The 25541-nt window shown below is 40.9% G+C and overlaps 1 protein-coding gene across 17 annotated transcripts in view; it reads left to right on the top strand.

The window, feature by feature from the left end:
* Positions 1 to 24945, top strand: part of IRAG1 (inositol 1,4,5-triphosphate receptor associated 1) — a 120386-nt gene extending 95441 nt beyond the window's left edge. For 9 of the 17 annotated variants that reach the window (XM_043580658.1, XM_043580656.1, XM_043580655.1 and 6 more), the window contains 6 exons: positions 2581 to 2630; positions 3164 to 3271; positions 5631 to 5695; positions 14693 to 14809; positions 16216 to 16350; positions 21523 to 24945. In XM_043580658.1, the coding sequence (XP_043436593.1) occupies positions 2581 to 2630; positions 3164 to 3271; positions 5631 to 5695; positions 14693 to 14809; positions 16216 to 16350; positions 21523 to 21766 (719 nt within the window). In that variant the 3' untranslated portion in view covers positions 21767 to 24945. Of the gene's footprint in view, positions 1 to 2580; positions 2631 to 3163; positions 3272 to 5630; positions 5696 to 13944; positions 14023 to 14692; positions 14810 to 16215; positions 16351 to 21522 lie in introns of all 17 variants that reach the window. The other 8 variants (XM_043580654.1, XM_043580653.1, XM_043580652.1 and 5 more) reach the window with 2 other exon arrangements.
* The last annotated feature ends 596 nt before the right edge of the window (positions 24946 to 25541 follow it).

Genomic DNA, 25541 nt, shown 5'->3' with positions numbered 1-25541 from the left:
AGATATGTTTAAAATTATTAGAGGCATCAAAGAATGAATAAAAAAATGAGAATAAACTAAAATTATCAAAAAAGAATAAAAAATAAAATAATAAAAATAAAAAAGGAAAGAACTCCTAGAAATGAGGATATGAAGAATGGAAATTAAAAACTCAGTATATTAGGTATAGTAGATACTATAGTGGAGGTAGTTACTATAGTGGAGATTCTAGATCTTCTCCTTTCGGGCACACTTCTCCCAAGTTAGGTGATGCCATGTTAGGTGAATGCTGTGTGATTTGGCAAATAAAATGTGAGCAGAAGGATATGTGTCACCTTTGAGCTGAGGTCTTTAAGAAACTAGTGTGTAATTTGCCTTATATTTCTTCTTCCTCACATGACAACCATCACTGCTCCAGAATAGTAGAAGCTCCGTCAGTCTGAGGAAATGCAGAGTGAGGAAATGCAGAGCAGAGCCTTCTGCCAACTCAGAAGCAAATGAACATAAACAAATAAATTTTTATTGTTATAAGCCACTAAGACTTTGGGGTTGTTTATTATGATAGCATAACCTAGTTTATTGGTACAACATTTAAATCAGACTGGGCACAGTTGTGGACAAAGATTAGTTAACTGAAGATAGATTTGAAGAAGTTACCCAAGTGCAGTTCAGAGGGATAAATTAATCAAAAATATAAAGGAAGGCAGACAGCCTCTCCTCTGTTGTCCTGTCCATGACTCCTTTGTGGTATATTCAATAAACTTATATTTCCTTTTAAAAATACTAAAAAAATGTTATAAGATATTATAAAATACGGGATACAGAGTATAAAATGAGAAAGTTCCAAATACCTTTATTAGCAGATCCACAAGAGGAGAATGGGAGAGAGAAAGTATGCAAAAAGGTTTTCCAGAATCTGAGAGTTTTTTGGAACTAAAGAAAGACATGAACCATTGGATTAAGAAAGCACAGTGAATTCCAAGCAGAAGAGATAAAAACACATAGAAGATGAAGTAAAAATTTTAAAAGTAACCAGAGAGAGAAGACAGAGGATTTACAAAAGACAGATAATTCTGAATAGCAATGGTGGTACCAAAAGACAATGAAGTAAAAGTCTTCAAGGAGCTGAGAGAAACAACCGTCCACCTAGAGAAAACAGGGCCAGCTAAACTATGATGCAAGCCTACAGGCCTGGTGAAGATTTTTTGAGACAACTCAGAAAGTTTACCTATTACAGACCCTTGCCAAAATATAACTAAAGGGTGTGCTTAGGAAAGAATAAAATCGAGATCAAAAGAAAGGAGGAGGATGCAAGAGGTAATGGTGATCAGACATTTGTAAATGGGCGTAAATCTAAACAAGCATTCCGTATTGAAAACAATAATCATAATAATATGGGATTACAAAAACAAAGTAAACAAAACTACTAAAAAGCAACATAATTTGAAATTTGAGGGAGTTATTGTTTTAAGGTTTAATTAGGAAAAGAATAGAAACCATGATTAATTAAAAAATTTAAAGTCATGTAATATGAGGGCACCTGGGTGGCTCAGTCAGTGATGCATCTGACTCTTGATTTTGGCTCAGGTCATGAGCTCAGGGTCATGGGATTGAGCCCCTCATCAGGCTCTGTGCTATGCATCGAGTCTGCTTAAGATTCTCTTTCTCTCTCCCTCTGCCCCTCTCCCCTGCTTGTACTCTCTCATAAATAAATAAATAAATAAATAAATAAATAAATAAATATAAAGTCACATAATATGTTACAAATTTTAGTGGGTACATTAAAGATTAGAACTAAAATGCATAACTTCTACACCAATGTGCAGGCTGGAAGGGGTGGTAAGTAAAAAAAAAAATTAATGAAGTGAGGTAAATAGAAAAACAAGGGGGGAAATGTGCTTTTTAAGAGACATACCTAAAATACATGGATATGAGGGACAAACAGATATACAAGCTAGATAATATTGGTCAAACTGACACTGAATTGAGCTTTCAAAAACATTTCTCTGCACATATTAGTGTTTTCTGGTGGCAGTATTATCCAGATGTGGTAGAAGACATTTTATATAAAATATATCATCTAATGCATGTACTAAGGAGATGAAAATACAGGGTGCTGGTTTCCTTTGTTCCAAATTTTTTATAGATGACTTATTAAAACCACTTTGTCAACAATTTTCCATTATTTACTGATACCACACCTTCCTTGCTCATAATTTCACTGACTGCATGTCCCTTAAATGAGCAAGAAATAACCCCAAAGCCTTGGTATCGCTATGAGTAGTTTTTCACATACTCATCAGGGTATTACCAGAGACTGTGCAGCGGTGTCAGGTGGATATAAGAGGTCCAAGATGGGCTTCTCATAGTGCCCAGAGGAGTTAGGATAAAAATTCTGTCCAGAAAAGTCCCACTCTACAGATAATTGTCTCAGGGGGTAGTGTCAAACTCAGTGTTCCCATCACTTAGGCTCTTAAACTATTCCTTGAGGGACAGTTCTGATAAACTGATATCTCAGCTTAGTTTCTGGCTACCCATTTTCTGCTGGAGCCTACTCTGAAAACTTACCTGACTTCTCTTCTCTGTTCCCTCTTGCTGCAGAAGATGGGGTCCCTCGAACAGCGCGGTCCATGTCCCTCACACTGGGAAAGGTATGCATGTTCAAGGAATACCAGGGCTCCCAAGGGGATTACAAGAGATGTTGCCACAGTCACCCAGAAAGTCATTCATGCTTGGATCTACAGGTGCCAGAGAACCTCTGGACAGGGTCTCTAATTCAGTTTACCACACTTGCTAGTTCATCCTTCAACCTTCTCTTGCTCATGGTTTCTCTGACTGTACCATCCCCCAAATGAATACGAAATGATGCATTAACCTTGGTATTCCTAGACTTTTCATACACTATCCGGGATGTTATCCAGACTGGGGGTCATTTCTTTTCCATTTCTTCAGGATATAATCTAAAATAAGAACATGTTGAGAAATCACTCACCACTAACAGAAAACTTGGGTCAACTTTGGCCACTCTTTCCACACCAAGCCCCAACACCATCACCACCCCAAAGCCAAAATGTCCAGTGAATGTAATTACAGCATTAGGAACTAGTAGGAATTTTCCAGGCCTTTTGAACTGTGGATGCTGTTCCCTCCATGACAGTGGGCCTGGTCACTTCTCTTCCCACAGAACATGCCCCGTCGGAGGGTCAGTGTTGCAGTGGTTCCCAAGTTTAATGCCCTGAACATGCCTGGCCAATCTTCCAGCTCATCACCCATCCCCTCCTTACCAGCCCTGGTGAGTATAATGATGCCCACCTCCCAACCCTCTTTAACCTCTCCCTTAGGGTCACTACTATGGGGAGTGGCCTACGTGGCAGCAGGATCAAAAAGGAGAGGAAATTCCCAGCACTGATTCTAGAGTATGGGCTAAAAAGCTCAATATAGACCACGTCCCATGTCTTCCACTGCCCTGAGTAGAAGACTCAGTATCCTTGAGCAAGATGCTAGTTGCTCAAAGAATATTCTTTGCAAATCATATTTCTTTCCATGTTTAAGCCACAATCCTCTAAAGTGGGCATGATGTTTTTCTTCCATTCTGCAATGGGTTTAAATACCTGAAGGTTTCATTGTGTAATAAGTGTTAGAGCTGAGCTTTTAACCCTAGGCTTTCTAATTCCAGGGCCTGAGTTCTTAAACCCAATGTTATCCTACATCAATTCTTTGCAGCATTAAGAAATGAAACTACTGAGGGGAAGGGGAAAAAAAAAAGTTACAGAGAGGGAGGGAAGGAGGCAAACCATAAGAGACTCTTAAATACTGAGAACAAACTGAGGGTTGAAGGGGGGTGGGGGAGAGGAGAAAGTGGATGATGGGCATTGAGGCATCTGTTGGGATGAGCACTGGGTGTTGCATGGAAACCAATTTGACAATAAATTATATTTAATATAAAAAAAAGAAATGAAACTACTGGAATGCCCATTTAATAAGAGATTGATTAAATATACTTGGCCCTAAAAGGGGTTCCTATGCAGTCAAAAATGACATGAAAAATGTCCATAATTTATTATTAATAAAAAGGAATTTAAAAACAGTATATACAGTAGAATTCTGTTTTGTAGGGTTTTTTAAAAGAAGTATATTTTCTATGTGTAGAGCTAGTGAATTCTGGAAGACTATTAATACTTGTTATCTCTGGGCAATGATAAAACCACAAGTGATTTTTATTTTCTTCTCAATGCCTTTTTATACCTCTATAATAAGAATATATTGCTACTAATCAGGAAAAAATTCATTTCAGTTGTTTTAAACATACACAGTTCCTATATAACAAAATATTTTCTACATCCCAGGCTTTTGTGGATCTGGCTAATATTACGTCAAACTCTTCTAATTCTTTCTTCAGTTGCTTCTCTATTCTGTGTCCATGCCTAACACTACTCTATAAGGAAACAATCTGATTGTGTAAGCAATAGATAAAATAGATTCGAGCTCTTTTGAGCCAATAGGTAGCAGTAGCTTCTTTCACCTCTTTTTCAATCATCTATGAAACTAACCTAAACTCCCAAATCACCCATTAAAACAAAGCAACCTAAAAAAAATTTTTTTTAAAGGAGCTTAGGGAGGGCCAGTTAGTGTGTTTAATAGACCTATTTCTGGTACTATACTAAATGTAAGAATATGTTTTCTAAGTATACAGTTGACCCTTGAAAAGTGCAGGGGTTAGGGACACCCACCCCCATGCAGTTAAAAACCCGCATATAACTTTTGATCCCCACAAAACTACTGATGATCCGAAGCCATAATTACCAATAACATAAAAAGTCAATTAACACATATTTTGCACGTTATATGTATTATATACTGTATTCTTATAATAAAGTGAGCTAGAGAAAAGAAAATGTTAAAACCATAAGGAAGAGAAAGTACATTTATAGTACTGTACTGTATCTATAGAAAAAAAAATCTGTGTAAGTGGGCCTGAGTAGTTCAAACCCGTGTTTTTTAAAGGTCAGCTGTGTATTCCTTTAGGCTAAAAGTTGGCAACCAGGGATATGTGTTAAAATCACAGAAGGTACTTCTAAAACATTGCCCAGGCCTCATCCCAAGATTCTGAATTGGATCAGTACTTTAAAAAAATCTCCCCCAGGTGATTCTAAGGTGCAGCCAGATTTGAAAACCATTTCTTAACCCAAATCCATTACAACAAAACAATGTGGTAGTCCTATGGAATTTATTATAAAGACATTTCTGATGGCTTGGGGTTTTAGGAATGACAGGGATCTCCTGAGGATTGTGCTTGGAGCTACATCTCCAGGGCAGTGATGGGCCTGTGTTTGGTAGGAGACCTGCTGATATTCAGTCCAAGTCAGTAAACAACCGTCTAAGAACTGGATGGCTCCCCTCCAGAAGGGAGCCTCAAGATGTAAATTCTTCACTCATGAAAACTTGGAAGAGGGGAAGTAAAAGGTGCAAGTTGCATGGGCCTCAGGGGGCACTAAGGAATGGAGCCCAATGTTTGGGCTTGATGCAGATTAGAAAGCAGGGGAAGAGGTGGGACGGCAGCAACCCCTTCCCAGCATTATCAGAGACCTAGCAGCTCTGGCTTCTTCCTTCCTAGCTGATCTTCAATTGCCTGTCTCCTATTTTTCATTCAGTCAGAATCAACCAATGGGAAAGGCAACCTACCTGCCACCTCAGCACTGCCTGCACTTTTGGAAAAGTAAGTTTGTTGATTTTCCTCTTAACTTTGGGGATCTCTGAGGAAATTTTCCCTAACTCACCTTTCCTCCCACACTTTACTCTTAAAAAGTGATGGAAAGTGGGGCGCCTGGGTGGTGCAGTCGGTTAAGCGTCCGACTTCAGCCAGGTCACGATCTCGCGGTCCGTGAGTTCGAGCCCCGCGTCGGGCTCTGGGCTGATGGCTCAGAGCCTGGAGCCTGTTTCCGATTCTGTGTCTCCCTCTCTCTCTCTCTCTCTGCCCCTCCCCCGTTCATGCTCTGTCTCTCTCTGTCCCAAAAATAAATAAACGTTGAAAAAAATTTAAAAAAAAAAGTGATGGAAAGCAAATTAAGTTCTAAGGGAACTGAGTGGGACTCTGAGACTCACAAAGATTTCAGAGTCAGTTTGCAACCTGGACCAGGAACATGCTATAGCTGAGTCCAAGTGTATCTCGATCTCAGAAGAGCCCAGAGGAAATGGAAACCTTCTCTGTTGGTTAGAATTCTTTGGGCTATGGATACAAGAAAGTCCCAACTCAAAGAGGCTTAAAAAGTAAGTCCAGAGGTAGATCATTTCCAGGTGTAGTACAGCAGGGCCCCAGCTCGGCCTCTACAATTTCCTTGCTTCTGCTCACTTTGTATGTTGACTTCATCAGCAGGCTTGTGGCAAATGGCTACTATTTTCAGGTATTCCATCCAGACATGAAAAGAATAACAGGACTATCTCTTCTCATGCTTCTTTTTTATGGACAAACCCAGAAACATTTTTTAAGTCTTCCTTAGTAAATTTGGAACATGGTTCCTTCCTAAACCAAACACAGGCTTTGGGAATGGGATTGTCATCATGGGCTTAAATGGTGCCCTGGAGATGGGGACAGAGGGTCAGTTTCCCATGAAGCAAGATGGCTCTGTGAAGAACAGTAAATTCCTGAGCAAAATCACATGGCTGTTAGGAAGCAGATAGGAGAGTGAGTTCTGGATTGGCAATGAATAGTGTCTGCTCTGCTTAATTTTTCTAGGCATCTATGCAATTTTCAGGTCTTTTCATCCTCAGCCAGAGCAAGGCAGGCTGTTTCTACACACTCAGAAGAGTTTATAACTTGCTTTTCAAATTCTTTCATTTGCTTGCTAGAAAACATCTGGATCACAGCTGTCACCTCTCAGAATTTTCCCTCGTGTCTTTTCTCACTTGGTAGAATATACACCCTTATTCTTCCTTCTTCTTTGCCTTAAGACAGCTTTAGTCCTTCATTTTTCATTGCTGTTAGAATAGTTTTGCTTGACTTGGCAAGGAAAGTCTATGTTGGGCCCCTTTTCATTATAGATAACCTCCCAAGATCCCCACTCCCAGAATCAGTCTATTTTGCTCACCTCTCAGTATATGCAACCACCAACCTATCACTCCATAATGACTCATCCCACTTTAGTCTTGAAGTTTGTCTAGGAACTCCTCACTTTGATACCTCACCCTGTATAAGCTTACCGTTCCTTCATGTTGCATAGGGTACTTTTGTTTCTTTCTTTGTTTCCTTGGCTTCTTGATAATTACAAAGAAATTAAAAAGGGGTGACAAACTAACAACCATGTGGAAGTAACCAAGGCTACAGAAACTTATCAAGTCCGTAGAGTCATAATGTCTACTCCATGATCTCTGAATCTCTCCAAAAATGGTCACTTGATTCCCTGAGTGAAAAGCACACTAAAATTCTCCCTTCCAATCCTGCCTTTGGATACACAAACCCCTTCTCCAGAAGAGTCACCAATAAGGCTCTCCATTCTTAGCCTACAGAATCAACCAAGGCAAAAGATCTATGTCCTAACTCTTTGAAACAGACTTTAATCATGATGGATCAGGACCTGGACTCTGTAGAACTATTGCTCAGGCCAGCTGAGAGCTTTGGTCTGAGGCAGTGGGGATCATCAAGAATCTGAGATATCCTTGGTAGGAGAAAGTGAGATGGAAATTAAGGACAGCAAAGCATCAGCCCCAAATCAGAAATGACAACAGGATGAGGATCAGTAGTGGCATCACCATTCCAAGGGTGAGGATAGAGACAAGTCAAGCAATAAGCTCCAGGAAGGTATCTACAGTTCACCCTTTTCTATCCAAAGAGACCACCATGATATATTACCCATGCTGTGGCTATTGGGGATATACCCAGCCTATAAGGATGGCTGCAAAAAGGGGAGGACATATTCAAAGAGGAGGGATTCAAGACTAACAATAGCTTTTCTGCTCTAGATTTATTAAAGGTGCTAAGTGGTTTCCATCTGAATTCATGAAACTAGAAACATTAATAGATTGCCAACAGGCTAACAATGAGGCAATCTGTGACTGAAAATAAGTTCATATCTTCTATTCTAACACAAGTACAGTCAATTCTAGCTACCTTCTCCATAGTGTTAAAGAGAAAAAAAATACATTATAAGTTAATATACATTGTTTTCTAGATTGTTACAATGAGCTTGATTTAAAATGATTTCACATTTCCCTAAGTATACAGTAACTAACTAAGCAGGAAGGGAAGTGACTAAGCAGGTGAAAAATGATAAGAAGATGAAATTACCTGTGGCTGCTTCTCAACCAAATATCTGAGAGCTGATTGCACTGACCAATGTGATTTGAGAGAATTCTGAGTGTTGTTTTTGTAGGTCACCTCATAGTAAATTGTTCTTCACTCAACAAAAGTCTAGAGACCTGTAGAATTAGAGGAAGATATAGAGAGCAATATTTAAAGTTAATCTTAAAGATTAAAACATAAAACAGAATAAAGCTCACAATGAGTTCCCCAAGTAGGAAGAGCTATTTATTCATAGACTTTTATTCTGTCATCCTCAACAATTAATCACCAAGGTCTAAGCATCTAGAATGCACTCAGAAGCTCACAGTCTAATGGGAAAGGCATATGGGAAACAGCCCAGTATAATACAATGTGATACCATAAGGAAGTACAGGTTGCTAAGGCAACAACACACAATGAGTGCCTTAACCCAGATTTCCTATAGGTGGGGGGAGGTGAGCCTCAGAAAATGTTTCCTCTAGGAATGTACTTTTAAAGTGAAGGCCTTTTGTTTCAAAGGGGCACATGCACCCCAATGTTTATAGCAGCACTATCAATAATAGCCAAAGTATGGAAAAAGCCCAAATGTCCATTAATGGATGAATGGATAAAGAAGATGTGGTATATATATACAATGGAGTATTACTCGGCAATCAAAAAGAATGAAATCTTGCTATTCACAACTATGTGGATGGAACTAGAGAGTATTATGCTAAGCAAAATTGGTCAGTCAGAGAAAGACAAATATCATATGACTTCACTCATATGAGGACTCTAAGACACAGATCAGATGAACACAAGGGAAGGGAAGCAAAAATAACATAAAAACAGCAAGGGGGACAAAACAGAAGAGACTCATAAATATGGAGAACAAACAGAGAGTTACAGGAGGGGGTGTGGGAGGGGGGATGGGCTAAATGAGTAAGGAGCACTAAGGAATCTACTCCTGAAATCATTGTTGCACTATATGCTAACTAACTTGGATGTAAATTAAAAAACAAATTTAATTAAAAATTTAAAAATAAATAAATAAATTAATTAATTAAAAAAATAAAGTAAAAGCCTTTAAACCTGAAGGCTATGTAGTTTAACCAAGTGAACTGGAGTTTAACAATGTTCCAGGCTCTGAGGCAAGAAATGGAGTAGTCAAGGAATTATAATAATGATGGTGGTGATAATTACTATTATTATTTACAGCATGCTTACTTTATGCCAAGTCCTATTCTAGTTGCTTTACATCAATGATCTCATTTAATCTTTACAATACACCCCTGAGGTAGATATACTATCCCTATTTTACAGATGTGGCAACTGAAACAGAGAAATCACTTGCCTGAGTAGATAGCAGAACTCATGCTTTTAACCTCTTAATAGACCTTCCAACTAGAAGAATGGAAAGAAGTTCAGTATGACTGAAGACAACAGGATGCATTTAAAGGCTATTTTTATAAGAAGCCTTGTGAGCTACTGTGAATGACCTGATGACTGGCTGGCCATGGAGTAGTGTGGGGTGAGAGCAGAGAGTGTACACAGAGCAGTTCACTGAGGGATTAGAAAAATCATGGATGTGAATGATATATGGCATTAGTTTCATAAAAAAGAGTCATTATAATGATATATCACAGAGAAATATTCACTATAATCTCTAAAATAAATACTTTTCTACATTTTTGAGGCAGCCAGGGTAAATTGCTTAAAGGCTCTATAAGACATCAAATATGTATAGTAAACAACTCCCCTTTGCTGATAGTATTCTGGAATGAACTGGCCCTCCATCAACTAGTATTGTACCCCAGGAATCTGGGACTGAGTAACAGGAATAAGGAAGGTCTTCTAGCTTAGTTCCCCTGGCTGAGCTTGTCTGAGAGGGTCATGGCAATGGGAGTGGCTTAGAGACATCACTGAACCCAAAAAGGTAAGATCTGTCCACTGGAAAGAATTGCAGTCGCTTTCAAATATTGTTTACCACATACCTCCCAGTTAAACAATACATTTTGACTAAAGAGGCCCTCGCATTACTGAGAACTGAGCACAATGACAAACATTTTTGACCCAGTGGACATGAGAAAACAATGAGCCTCATTTTAATGAATCATCCCAGAGAGAAAGCATGCAAGAATTCAGGCTGGGAATAGATGCCAAGATCCATGAGTGTTTGGCCCAGAAATCTCTAGGGTGGGCACAGGCTGTGCTCAGCTCCAAGTTTACAGCCATGAATAGAGATTCCTTCGGCTCAATCCAAACACTGGGTTCTCAGGAAATAGCCATTTACAGAAAGTACCTGCCCATTTTACAAGATTAATAGGCAGATTGGATAAGCCACAGTGAAGCCAGTGTAACTCAACAAACACTTAAAGGCACTTACTGTATGCTAAGCACCATTATAATTCAAGTGCAGTCTCTCTCCCTGTGATCCCAGTCATATGGAGGACGGACATGTATATAAAACATAAAAATGCCCTCTTTCTGAGTTATGCTGTAACAGAAGTACCATGAGGACATAGAGGAAGGAGAGATCACCTTTAAACAGAAGATACAGGAGAGGTGAAAACACTGGCAAAGCTTCCACAGAGGAGACGGTATTTGATCTGAGTCTTAAAGATACACAGCAAGAAACCTCCAGGTAGTTAGAGAAGATATGTAAGGAATGATTAGCTCAGTCTAAGAGTCTAGAGATAATAACAAACATTTTACATATTGTGTGTTTCCCCTACTTCCCACTCAATGTCCATTATTAAAACAAAGCCTCTCCCAACCCATCTCACATTCTAAACAAGCACCCTTTAAAAGAAGGGCAGTGTCTTAAGCCATGGCCCAGCGTAAGGGCAAGAATAGCTTCACTCAGCAGGGACCATGAAACCTCACACACCACTCAGAGCCCCAGAAAAATACTTCTATTGAAAGGGAGAGCTCAAGAAGTTGTGGGAAATGCACCTTGACATGAATTTAGAAGACCAAAGTGAGATTCCCAGCCAGGCCCACTAACCACCAATAATGTGAACTTACACAAGTCATTTGCCAGGTGTCAGGCTGCACAGGGTCAAATTCAAGCTTTACCACACACTGGTTGTATAATCTTGAGCTGGTGATTTAACCTCTCTGAGCCTTGGTTTCCTCACCTGTCAAACTGAGAACCATAGTATTACCTATCTCATGGGTCATTCATGAATCTTAAGTGAAATCTTACCACAGAGTCTGATACATAAGATAAATGTTAGCTCTTATCATTGAGAGGGTCAAGTGAGAGGATGTATGTAAAAGCATGTTAAGAACTAAAGCCCCAGAAGTGAGCTGAGTCAGACAGGGTGATCAACTCAACCTGGGTCAGTTGAACTCTGGACAGAAGACCTATATGTTTAAAGGGTCACTGAAATGGGTTTCCTGGATCTACCAGGGAAAAGATTTAGTCTCCAGAGGGCAGTGACCTGAGGACAGTGAAAGTTTGAATTCCTTTGATTCTGAAATGTCAGAGTAATATAAATCAAGCTCTCCATTAAAGATGTAAATAATCACCTGGTATTTATCAGCTTGGATATTTTTATGGATCAGGTTTGAAAGAACCTCAGATTGCTCCCAAAATTTACCAATAAATTTGTTACATAACTAATTGTGATGATGATGATAATAAATATCAGTTGAGTAACATATTCCAAAAAATTTACTTATATTTCTTTTTTTTTTAATGTTTATTTATTTTTGAGACAGAGAGACAGAGTGAGTGGGGGAAGGGCAGAGAGAGAGGGAGAAGGAATCCCAAGCAGGCTCCACAGTGTCAGTGTAGAGTCCAATGCAGGGCCTGAACTCGTGAGTGGTGAGATCATGACCTGAGCCAAAACCAAGAGTCAGACACCTAATTCACTGAGCCAGGTGCCCCTTTCATTTCTTCACTAATTCCTATCCTACTATCATCAGGTACATATAATATTATCCTCATTTTACAGTTGAAGAATCTCAAGTTCAGTAAGAGTTAAGAATTTGCATATATTGGAGCTGGAATTTGAACCCATGTTTGCCTCATGTAGGTTCTTTTCCTCTACACTCCACTATCCTCCTTAATGCATGTTTGTCACTAACCTCTTGGGTTGTCAGCAGCAGGTAAAAGAAATTAAAAGCCTGATATCGCTATTTCATTTCTAATATATAAATATATTTCATAAAAGAATTGCTTTCCCTGCCCTTGGCTGTAACTATGTTTTTCTTCTCTGTTCCAATCATTTGCACAAATAGGAAACTGCACATTAGGCAAAGGTCACATGGAAGGGAGTGGATAATGTAATTTGCAAAAGGAGAAATGTTATGAATAGCTGATATTTTTAGAGTGTTATCTTTCTTGTTCACAATGGGTTTTGGTTTCCATCCTGATGAAATGTAAATTTTACAAGGTCTGAGGAAAACTATGAGGTGGGAAACTGATGCCAAGAATGAGAAAATATAAGGCTCACTCGTAAAGCCTATCTGAGAGGTGCGGGCAGATAGCAGCTGCGGTCTTTCAGAGTCCTGGCTGAAAAGCTCAGCTCACTGTTTTGCCTTGTTTGAGGGCTCCTCCAAGACATGACTCTCATTGGGATTTCAGACATGTAGGTGGGCTGCAGGATTTATAGGGGAGGCATGGCCATCAGGATACTTCCTTTAAACTCATGCTCCCATACTTCAAATGGACTCCTAGCACTGCCAGCCATCCTACTATGATTTTCTAGCATATTTGTTTTCCTCCTTCTCACATGACTCATTCATACCTTCTCCTCTCTTCTCAAACGTTCTTAGGTCTCTCTGCCACTCACTCTCAGCATATGACCTTGTCTTACTTAACATTTTATAGAGAAAATTTAAGCTATTAGATAGGAGCCCTCTCCTCTTCCTTCACCAGATCCCCAGCCCACCATCTTCAATCTCTTTCCTCCCTTTGGAGGAAAGTTTATCTACCTTTCTAAGGTAGGTCTTTCCTACCTCTCTTTTCAAATAATTTGTTCCTTTGGTCATCCCCTTTCTCTCATCCCTTCGACTGGAACATTTATATCCAAATTCAAATGTGCTTTCATCCCTTGACCCACTTCTTCAGCTATGTATCTTCACAACACACTCTTTTACTCTCCTTTCCAATCAAATTATTGTGTCTAGATCTTCCTCTTTCTCATCATTTCAATCTGTCTTTGGCTCCTATCATTTCACTAAAGCTCCTCTTGACCTCCATATTATCAAATCTAATAATCATTTTTTCTGGACTCATCTGACGTGGACTCTCAGAAGTGAATGTGTGACACACTTAACTCTTCCTCCTTGACATGCTATCCTCTCTTGGTTCCCAGGACTTCACAACTCTTCTGGTTTCCACTTACCTCTCTGGCTGCTACTCCTCAGTCTCCTCTGTAGGTTCTTTCTCCACCTGAGCTAACTGCAGAGCTGCTCAGAGCTTGGTTCTGGGTCCTCTTCTCATGTTTCCTCATACTGTCTCCCTAGACAATCTTATCCATTCCCCTGGCTTTAAATGTCATCTATATTCTGATGACACCAAACGGTATCTCTAGCCTCTAGAGCTCTTCTCCAACTCACTTTGGTATATCCAACTACCTACTTGACATCTCCACCTGGATACTTCACTGGCATGGAAAATTTATCTTGTCCAAAAGCTAACTCCTGCCTCATTGCCTCTTTTTAGTTCTTCAAATATCTTTGCATCTTTTGTGTCTCAGGGTCTGCACATATCCTGCAACCTCCCCCGAGGATGATCTCCCCTCTGCTACAGATATGGCTGACTTTTCACCTTTCAGGTCTGTGTTTCAGTTACTCCACCTCAGAGAGGTCTTTTATGAGCACTCAATCTAAGAATATCCTCCCCTTATTGTTTTCTGCACCACAGAGTTTGTTTCTTTCATAAAAGTTATCACAATCTATAATTAACTACATATTTTTTTCCTTCCTCTTTTGGGGCATTCTCTCCCGCTAAGCTCATGTTGAAAAATGCTTTTTTTTTTTTTTTTAATCATCTGATGTATCCCTAGCACATTGCAAGGTGCCTGTGACTTAGTCAGTACTCAGTAGATATTTAAATGAATGAAGCAAAAGATGGACTACAGGAATGGAATAACTCTGAACATTTTGGTCCACCTCCATCTTCCTAATCTAAGTGCTGTGGAGCTCCCAAAAACCATCTGTCCACTTATAGCATCTCCTGGAGTAAGAATAAAGGTGGATTTCAGAGCATGAAGAAAAAGGGACCTGGGATAATACCCAAACATTATTTGATGTTTGGATGTCTAGGGAGGGTTCTTGGGCGAGGACCTTTATAAAATCTTGTCTCAAAGTAGAAGGATTGAAATGAACTCAATCAAGAATGAGTTTCCTCACTTCTGATCAGGAATCAGGCCAAAGACATGGTTTGGTTTTCAGACACCGAGTCTTTCCCTGAAAGGACACCCTGTACTTCCCTCTTCTCACTAGTGGAAAGACAAATGCAGACCCAGATTGTGAAGCCTCTGCTCCCATGCCAACTTTGAGCTGCGTGGAGATTAGCCAGGAGACCACGGCCAGGATGGAGGAAGAAGCTTACAACAAGGGGTGAGTCAGACTTTGTCCACCCAGAGGTCACCTGGTAGGTCTCAGAAGATACCTTGCCATGTGCTTTTCCTGTTTCTTAGAGGATTTAGGGAAGCAACCGTGGCCCTAGGACCTCCTTGCTTCAGTAAGGAACTACTGAAAAGAGCAGTACTGTTCCACAGGAAGGACAGGAGGAAGCAGGGTGAGAGGGTGTGGTTAGGCAATAATTAGACTGCCCTCTTTTTAGGCAGAAAGCCACCAGGATGCCACTGCTCAGAATGGTCTGGAACTAAGGCCCCTGGGTGGGTTCCTCTTGGTGGTGCCTGAGGCTTCCTGACACGTGCTCAGAGGAGTCATATTGCTACCAACAATCCCAGGAGCAGCTGTAACTCTACTTCTTAGAACTTCCCCTGCCATCTCTTCTTCCTGTAAACTGGAGTCCCCTCAACTTCCAACTGTCCCCTATTGAGCTTCAATAACACTGTGGCCCATTGTCAGTCACTGAGGGGACGGAGTACTGAGGAGGGCCCAAGTCCAGCCAGGTAGAGAATTATCTCTAACATAATTCTGGCATAGCATCCTTTTCTTCACATCCATTTCTACACATCCATTTCTTCACATTTCTGTGAAGAAAGTCTTCACAGCTTCTGAGAGAGACATAGCTTCCCACTTACATGGAACTTGTGGGGATCTATATGGCAGTCATATACAATGTGGTGGGATTTCCCTAGCCAAACTGAGCTTGCCTTAAACATTCAGCTGTAGGACAATCAAAAAGAATATGTTCAGGGTAATACTGATCCTAGAAGAATAACATCAGAAGGATGTCTTTTTGGAAGCCATCTTCTTACCCACAACTATCCTCTATACTAAGCATGTATGGGGGTAAATACCTCCTTTGACTTTGTAAACATTTACTGAGTACCTCCCTAGGCCTAGTATGTGCTTATCACTTCCATAAAACTTCCCAACAAGCTATTGTGATGGGTGTCACCTTCCCTAGGTCAAGCTATATGCCTGGCACTGCCTCAAAACATTCCCATAGCCATGAAATGGGGGCCACCCTGTCCATTTTATAGGTGAAAAGCTGAAGCATCCAGGTTACACAGAAAGCAAACACACTGTTCTCCCTGCTGAATATTTTGTAGGATAAGAACCCAATCAGGAGACTCTGCACCTACATTTTTCCCTGTCAATTTTGCCACATATTCACATATAAACAGGAAAGATGAGTGAGGAATGAGGGGAAATTGCACTGACATGAGCCACCTTGGGATTCAGTGGAGCTTCCCAGCTTTTTCCTGTTGTGTAGAACTACAGGAAGTGTATAATTATTGGAGGTGTTCAAGTTCCCACCTCTAGGAACTCAGGAAAGGATGCTCTGTGCCTCGCCTTTCCAGACTCCATTGTTCCTTTTCACCCTGCAGATACCAGGAAGGTCTAAAGAAGACCAAAGAGCTTCAAGACCTGAAGGAAGAGGAAGAAGAACAGAAAGGTGAGAGTCTTGAGGAAGCTGAAGAGGCAGAAGAAACTGAGGAAGAGGAAAAGAACCAAAGAAGCAGGTTGGAGCCCTTGCCATTGCTGAAATGGGTCACAATTTATTTAACTGCACAGCATCCTGAGAGGTGCTACTCCAGGGCAACAGTGGGTCTAGGGTCCAAGTGAGCAGCCAATAGAAACCAAGAAGGGCACTTATTTTGGGAAAGAAGCAGAGGAAGGAGCCAAAATAGTTAAAAAAGAAATGTTTTCAAGAGCTGAGGTGTCAGAGGTGGTCAAGAGTGAGGCCAACAGCAATCAAGAACTTAGGACTAAGAAACTGACTGGAGTCCCCCCTAGCCCAACCACAGTTAGCTCATTTCTCAGATATTCCCATGAAAGAGCCAAGGTTAAGGGAGCTGTCATGAAGCCTTAGAGGTGGTTTCTTACAGGAACAGGAGCAGAGAGAACACATAGGGGTAGGAGACCCACTCAACTCATTGGCAAAGGTGAGTCTCCAACAGGTTCCACTTGGATTGGAAATACTTGGGCTTTCTTTTTTGATATACTTTATACTTCGAGTGTCTGTTTCCCTAAATCGGGGGAAAACATTAAACATGTAAACAAATATTGAATAGATCCCGCATCTTGTCCTAATTGTGCCCTCATAAGGATCCTGGATTTTAACCATAGCCCAAATTTCATACATTCTGCCTTACTGTTTCTATTAGTCTTCAGTTTTGATTTTTAGAAATGTGGTTATAGAAAACCTGGAAAACTTCATTAAAATCTTTGTTTTTAGACCCCCCCCCCCAGGCTATCTTGGAGTCCAGGGTGACTCCTGCCAAAATGATAATTATCTATTCAGCTGCTAAAATTCAAACAGGGTATGTGTCTGTGCCTCATTGCTTGACCAGTTAGTTTGAAATCACATGTGTGCAGTAAGTTAATAGAATGAAGATTAGAAGTGAGACAGATATGCTTCAAAGCACATAGGAACAGTCAATAGAGCCCATTTGGTGGAAGATTCAGCCAGAGTGAGAGGTCTCAGCCTGCATAGGTCAAGCCTAGTGTTCAAGGGAAGAGCAGTCTAGGAGAGCTGGAGAAAATCCTTCCCTGTTGAAAGCAAACCTATGCTAGGATGCACCATCTCCCCTAATGAAAGAACCCCTAAGTTTTGACAGTGAAAGCACAGTCCCTACTCCAAGCAACTGGATTCTAGTCTCCTTACATCTCTCCCTCTTGGGGGTCCCCTGCTCTTATTTATTTTATTTTATTTTTTTTAATTTACATCCAAATTAGTTAGCATATAGTGCAACAATGATTTCAGGAGTAGATTCCTTAAGGAATCTACCTCTGCTCTTATTTTTTAGAGATCACTACATTTTTTTAGAGGTCACTTTAATGTAGTCACGCCCAGGCCTGGACAACAGCTCTTTCTTTGGCTTCTTTGAATACAGCTAAGACAGGCTAGAACTTCTAACATTTCCACATACCAAGAAAGAACAAAAGAAAATTAAATAGGGTACATGGGATATAAACAGTTTGGTTTACAAAGCACAGGACTGGAATCCTTATCTAGCTAATTTGATCTCAGCCAATGAGTAGCTCTGTACCATTTTGTGAAACCACAGGGGAAGTAAATCTGGGCCTGAGTCCCTCTCTGTCTATCTCCTGGTCAGCAGCACATGGCAATGGCTGTCTTTCACATCCATCATCCAAAAGTGTCCCCTTGGTCCTGCCAATCCTGAGAGGACTTGTTCTTTCTCCTAACCTTTTCTCCCTCCTCAATTTACTTTTTGATCTTGAGAACATGCTTGTATCTTAAATGACGGATACCAGACATCAGCACAGCCTTCAAAAGTGTCCTTGTCCTTCATTACAGGGGTGTAGCTTCCCCTTTTCAGGCCCAGGGTGTAGCATCATCTTCTCTGTAACAACTAACACTGCTAGCATATGAACTGCCTGCTCATAGTTATATAGAGCTCCTTCCTCACCTGTCACCAAAGGAGACTGGCTCTGAGAGCCTGTTGTCTTCAATGCCAGGCAATCATTCCTGAGTCCTGTAGACATATGGTTGCCTGCAGGCACCTGCACTCAAACATGATTTTCCCCATGAAATTTTGGCATTGCATTAATAAGGAAGGTCTAAAGTTATTAAAAGTTCCACATCCTAATTAATGTATTTTAAAAATACTGGGCTAACCCCAGCAGTGAACCTTAGTTAAGAGATTCCACATCAAACACTATAGTCTTTTTTGTCTGAATTTCTCCTCTGTTATAATAATATACAGTTGACCCTTGAACAATGTGAGGGTTAGGGGTATCCATCCTCCACACAGTAAAAAACCCAAGTATAACATTTGATTCCTCAAAAACTTACTACTAATTGCATACTGTTGACCTAAAGCCTTACCAATAATAGTTAACACATATTTTGTATGTTATACATATTGTACAGTGTATTTTTACAATAAAGTAAGCTTGAGAAAGGAAAATGTTATTAAGAAAATTGTAAGGAAGAGAAAATACATTTACAGTACTATATTGTATTTATTTTTTTAAATGTTGCATAAAAGTGGGCCCATACAGTTCCAACTTGTTCAAGCATTAATTGTATAATAATGTAATCTGTTATAAATAGTATTTTCTGGAGTATCAGCTTAAATGAACATAGGGTGAATCAACCCAATATCTTAACTATATTAAAATAGAGAATACAGTCTTCTGACATTTATATGATACATTAAACAAGAGAAACAAAGTGCAATAGAAAATGTTAGCCTTTTCTGCCTATTCAAATCTGCTCCATGGGGTTAAGATAATGTTAGGCAGATTCCTTTACTTTTCCAGTAACTCTCAGAAAACAGAACTCCTCTTGTCAAGTTTAAGTTCCAAGAATAATCTCATTTCATTAATTAAAATAGCCAGTTGCCTAAAATAGTCAAAAGCCTGAACTTAAAAATTGAACCTCTTTTCTCCCCCAACTCGTCTGCTTCAAGAAGGAAGCCTATATAGCAGGCAGGGGAGCATGGTTTCTTTGTCTCTACCCTCCCCCCTGCCTAAGCTTCACCAAATGCAGCACCTGACTCTCTAGAATCAATTCTGGGAAAGGGAATTGAGATGAAGGGGTAGGAAAGGTATTACTTGAATTGTACTGTGAGCAGGCTCCAGGGCTTGGCAGGGGTTTAAAGCTGACTTGCTGACTTTGATTAGTGCATTGCTTTATGGGACCTCTAGAGAAAACTACTCCCACCTCCCAGCATACACACACATTCACACCGTGGCTGAGATCCGCTCAGCTGCTGGTCCCTCTATGAGGTTGAATGCATGTCTTTTAGGTAGCTGGCCACTTAAAATCCCTCTCAGTCCTCAGGCAGCTGGAAGTATATCTTTACTGTTCAGCTTTTAGGTAGAAATTTTGAGCAGGATCTGTGATGCCCCAAGCCATCTCTCCTTATCCTAACTATATCCAGTCAAGGTGAAACATGTACCTTTGGCCCACTATGGGTAGGATAGTTTTCTCTATCATGGCCCACTATTCTGATGCCATCAAGCACATCAGAAAGATTTTTGCTCTTCGAATTGCTCATGTGTGAGGCACACACCAGTCCACTGTGTCCCCCAGACCTCAACATGTTGAATTCTCCAGCAGTGTCTCTGAAGCCCCTCTCCCTAGGCCCAGGTGAAGGGGAAGCCACTTAACCCCTCCCTATAGGAGATTTAAAAAAATTGATTTCCGCAGGGATTCCATTTCTAATCTAATTCTATTTCTTATTCTTTTATAAGCTAGAAATTGGGGACCAGCTAAGGGTCACAAAGCTAGATCTTGGCATCCTCCTCTGAAGTCCCACTTAAGAGTAGGGTTACAGTGGAATTCTCCCAACACTAGATGCTTGTTTTGGAGCATGGAATATGGCCCAAAAGGACTGCATTTTAGCATCCAATTATATCTAAGTAGAAACTAAGGACTCTAAATAGGGATGAAAGAAAAAAATCTTCCATTTCCAAGCTATCCCTTCCCAACAGTTGTGAAAATGGCCAGTGAATTTCACCTCAGCTAATGTGCGCTGTTTGGCTTTGCTTAACTCTTCCTGAAACAATCATTGAATAGTTTCCATGTGGAAGAGAAACCAATCGGTACCTTAGCATCCAAGACAGGCACTCAGAGCCTCTGGTCTCTTTCCAAGAAAGGTATTTGTTGAGTTTTTTCCATGGGTCATTAGGCATATTTTTTCTACAAACTATATTAGAGCTGTCTACTTCTCAGCAAATGGCCCACATATTTCGGTATCTACGTGAGCCTTCAGAAAGCCTTCTTGTCACTTTTCTCACCTCCTCCATTTGGTGATCCTCAGTAACCTTATTTTTTACATTATTATAAAACATAGATCAGGGATTGGAAACAGGAAAAAATTCTAGCCTAATGAATGTGTGCAGGATTTCTCTACAGAGCTTGAAGAATAGATTCTGTAAAGCAGGCCATATGACCAAGTGTCTTTTCACTAGGCTACAAAGAGAGAGGGGAAGTTGAAAGGCAATTGGGAAGAGAGCAAGAAGGAAAGGGGGAATGAGGCAGCCAGAAAATGGAGAGGGAGACAGATGAAAGGGAAGGAGGAAAGAGAAAAAAGAGAGTGGAGAAGGGAGAAGAAGAAGAAGAAGAAGAAGAAGAAGAAGAAGAAGAAGAAGAAGAATGGATTAATGAAGAGAATGAAGACTAATGGTGTTGAGAAAACATCTGGAATAAGCCACTGAGAGGTTGCTAGAGGCTACTAGTCTTCTGGTTGCCTCTGAGACGGTTTGAAGTGAACTCTTGAGGTTGATCTGGTTCCTTGTCATTTATCATTGAACATGGAGGGTCTTCTAAGGGTTTAGCACAGTTCTTCTATTCTGAACACAGTCAGATGTGGAACAAAATATGCACTGGAGCACGGAGACAGGGGACACAGTAGAACTTGAAACTGATCACTAAATAACACTAAGTGCAGAAAAGATGCTGGTCCCATCTGCATGCAAGGGAGTGTGGGTCAGCTAACCTTGTATCCTGGGGTTGGGAGAGTTCAGACATTAATGATCATCTCATGAATAGATCAGGGTATGTATGTATGTATGTATGTATGATCAAACAAGTAAATGGAGTATTCTAGCCCAGGAGCTCCCAACATCAAGGCTATGGACTGGTGGCATCAGAATCACCTGGGGAAAATTTTTAATGTGCCCAATATACTAAGCCCTTCTCCTATTTTTTCATTTGACAGCAAACTTGAAGAATTGGTTCATTTCTTACAAGTCATGTATCCCAAACTGTGTCAGCACTGGCAAGTCATCTGGATGATGGCCACAGTGATGCTGGTCTTGACTGTTGTGTTGGGACTCTACAGTTCCTATAACTCTTGTGTGGAGCAGGCTGATGGGCCCCATGGGAGATCAACTTGCTCGGCAGCCCAGAGGGACTCGTGGTGGAGCTCAGGACTCCAGCATGAGCAACCTGCAGAGCAGTAGGAAACCTGACACCCAGTCAGTGCCCTGCTCCAGCACATAGCTGACTGCTCTTTTCCCAAGCATATGTTTCAGGCCAGTTGTGGGCATGCTGGCACCAGCCTATCAGGAAATAAGCAGGGTTCTTTCATACTCAGCAACTGTGTGGGAGCTATGCATACACAGTAACTGATGTTTTTGGAGGATCAACAAAACTGCCCTGGCAACACTTCTGGCGGATGAAGTCACCTTCACCAAGGAACTCTAACAGAAGGGAAAGTCATCTGCCCCTAGCTCAGATGGCAGGGGGAAATAAAACACCTTCACTGCAGAAAACAGTAAGAAGTTCACTCTCCCTCCCCTTTTTCCTCTCTGTATTCAGAAATCAAGAAGAATTATGCCCAAAGGCTAACTCTGACCTTGAGGATCAGACCTAGAATTTGGAGTCAACATGAATATCATCCCATTTCCCATCTCATTCTCACTGACTCTTCTTCAGCCTCCCTGCCTCCCCTTTGGAACCAGAGTTTCTCTTTACAGAAGTAGGGAAGGTTTCTCAGAAAAATATTTAGGCTGAATTTAGATCAGTGCTTGAAATGAAATGGGAAGATGTGAGTTAACATATATGCATCTGTATGCACACACAGCACACACATACACACAGCATGCATGTGCATGAAGCCAACAACCCTCCAAACGTGTGCTCTAGGTGTGTGTTCTGGATAAAACAACCCACAGATTTTTCACTAGGTGTGGGGCAGTCACCAGGCACCTGTTCAATGAGCTCTCCACATTGATTTAAGATGTTTGAAGACACTGAAAACTCATGGCTGCAACAGTGAACTTGCTGGTCGCTATTTCAAGTGCTAATTCTAAGCTGTTGTACAACAGTCTATTCCCTATTTGTCCTCTACCATTGAGAACCCACCTCTCATGTGTGATTTCAGCCCTCGTGTGCCCACAACCACATGTGCAGTTGCACCTTAGTGCTTCAGTTCAAATGGGTTTTCCAACCCAAGTACACATTTCAGAGCATTCTAATTGTTCAGCATAAAACTGAGGGAGCACATCCCATTTCCAATTTGACTTCTTGCTCCACCTTTACAGCCACTGCCTTCATTCATCCCTTATCAGTTTTGAGGGGTGTTGGTTTCTTGTGGGTTTTATTGTTCTGCTCTTGTTTTTGTTTTGTTGTTGATGTTGTTTGTTTTGTTGCTAACACTCATATAGAACTTACTATGAGCCAAACACTGTTCTATGTATTATATAGGTATTAATTCATTTAATCCTCAAAAAAAAAAAAAAAGAAAGAAGAAAAGAAAAGAAAAAACAATGAGGTGGGTACCACCCTCCCCATTTTCAGATAAGGAAACTGAAGCACAAAAAAACACAACTAACTTGCCAAGGACATCCAGTTAGTAAATTATGGGCCTGGAACTCATATCCAGGCAGACTGGCCCCTGCACAAAATTGCCTTTTCCAATGGTCTCCTAACTGCATGCCTTATGTTTCACTCCTACTTCCCCAAGTAGCCCTCCAACCACTCCAAACTATTTCTGGTTCCCAGACTAAACTGTTTTCTCATAGTTCTGTTCCTCCACTCACTAGTTTTTCTTTTGCCATTCTCCTCTTTTCTGCTGGTCACCCTTCAGGACCAAGTGCAAAAATTATCCCTGATGCACAGGCTTTGATGACTTCCCTCCAACTTCCTACCATACCCCACATAATAGGTTACACCCTCCTCTGCTGACACTTTTTAAACATCTTCATTATTTGCTGTTGTGACAGTATATCACAATGACTTATTTAAGTGTCTGTCTCCCTATTTTTCCTCAAAGACAAGAACCATATCTTACCCATTCTCTGGGGTAAGTACCTAGCATGATGGCTGCTGATGCATGGGAGGGTGTTATTAAATGTTGATTAAAAGAACTAGTGAGCATTCAAGGTTGTGGAGAGTAGCCTGGGGAAGCTGACATTTTGTATACCTCCCAGTTCTAGCACCATCATTGCCACTATCTCAGTGAGAAAAATAACATCTTTATTAGCTTCAATTTATTCTAATATTTTTCAGTCTACTCTGTGAGAGAGCAGAAATGAGACCTAACTAGCAACACAATTTCCAAGCTCAAGGACTGGGCTTGATGCAACCACTCCTTTCAGAAAGACCCACCTAGATCAGCCCTACTATAAAACACCATGCTGTTGTTGCGGAGGGGGAGGGGGTGGGGAGCAGGGGCGGGGAGGGTAATGGCATCCTTTACAGTGACTAAAAAACCACTGTGGGAGAAGCCCAAGCCAGGGTTGACCAAGAAAGTGCCATTAAGGTAAAGAGGTGTAGATCAAAGCAGAGGGACTTTGGGGATTTGGATGGATGGTTTTCCCTGCCTATTCCAGGGGGACTGGACACACTGAAAAATCTTTTAGGCCCTCAGAGCCACAGACACGATGCAAATGGAGCTCCAGAGACAGTAGCTGTGGGGCAGGACTCTATACTGGCAATGTCCAGTCTTAGCCTCCCTTATAGAAGGACCAGGCTGAACTGGCCCATTGTCCACTTGGCCACAGGGTTCCAACCTTTGTTACCAATTAAAACAAAGGTCAGGAGAACAGCTACAGTGAGCTCCTGAACCTCCAGCTGCTCCACAGAAAAACCTTCAAGAGTACTTCCAGACATAGGCCCTCACCCAAAGTGCTCTATGAGTAAGAGAGGTTGAAGAAAAGAACTGTAAGAGTAACTACATTTCCAAGGGCATTCCTGAAAAAGTACTCACTGGCATTTCTTTTTTGAAAAGCAAAGATCGATCTGAAGCAGTTGGAATGTTTCCAAAGCAGCAATGAAATGGAGAGAAATGGCCCCTGTATTTCCAATGGTGATATTGATCTAAAATAAAAATTCCCCTCAAAATGTCTCTGAAGTCTGACATTTCTGCTTAGCCCTAGGACTCTGGGTGCCTACCTTGAGTTTCAGAGTGATGTGTTGTTTGTGTCATTTTTGTTATCACTTCTTAAAAGGGCCTTCACTTTCTGGCTACCACAAAATCCTGTGTACAGCCTGGAAGAGTAAATGGAGAGGGAGATGCTGGATTTATGTATAACTGACTGTCAGTTCCTAATGTTAAACCTCACACAGGTGTGCTAGCATTAAACTACAGAGTGTCACATACCTGAGTTTGAAAATAAAAGCACCTTTCCAAACCTTTTGCAGTAGCCAAATGCCTCCTCATTTTCTGGAGCTAAGCCACAGTCTTACCCCAACCCTGAGTCAGATCCTCTTGGATATTAGTGCCTCCCAGAACCAAGCCAAAAGTCCCCAGCCCTTGGGTCACTATACTATAGGTTACCTCTTAGGGGCTGAATTGGTTCTTTTCTCTCTCCACTTCCTCATTCCTGATACTAGTTTCCTACACCTTCCTGGTTCATGATTTCTTTTTCGGGTATACAATACAATGATTCAACAATTCCATAGATTTCTCAGTGCTCATTGAAATAGTGTACTCTTAATCCCCTTTATTTCACCCATCCCCCTTCCACCTCCCCTTTGGCCACAACTAGTTTGTCCTCTGTACTTAAGAATCTGTTTTGTGTGTATGTCTCTTTTAATTTTTTTAAATTAATACATTTTGCTGTGCTAGAGACTGCTAAATTTTCACCAACATGATTTCCACAGCTAGACTACATTTTTCAGTTTTCTTGCAGCCAGATGTAAGGGAATATAGACCCTCCAGATATAATTTCCTAAAAACAGACTCTCCTATCCAATATTCCACATTGCCTTTATTCCCCCTCTGCCTACTAA

The sequence above is a fragment of the Prionailurus bengalensis genome, chromosome D1 (assembly GCF_016509475.1).
Source record: "Prionailurus bengalensis isolate Pbe53 chromosome D1, Fcat_Pben_1.1_paternal_pri, whole genome shotgun sequence".
Taxonomy (NCBI): domain Eukaryota; kingdom Metazoa; phylum Chordata; class Mammalia; order Carnivora; family Felidae; genus Prionailurus; species Prionailurus bengalensis.
This window is presented reverse-complemented; position numbering and strand designations above follow the sequence as displayed.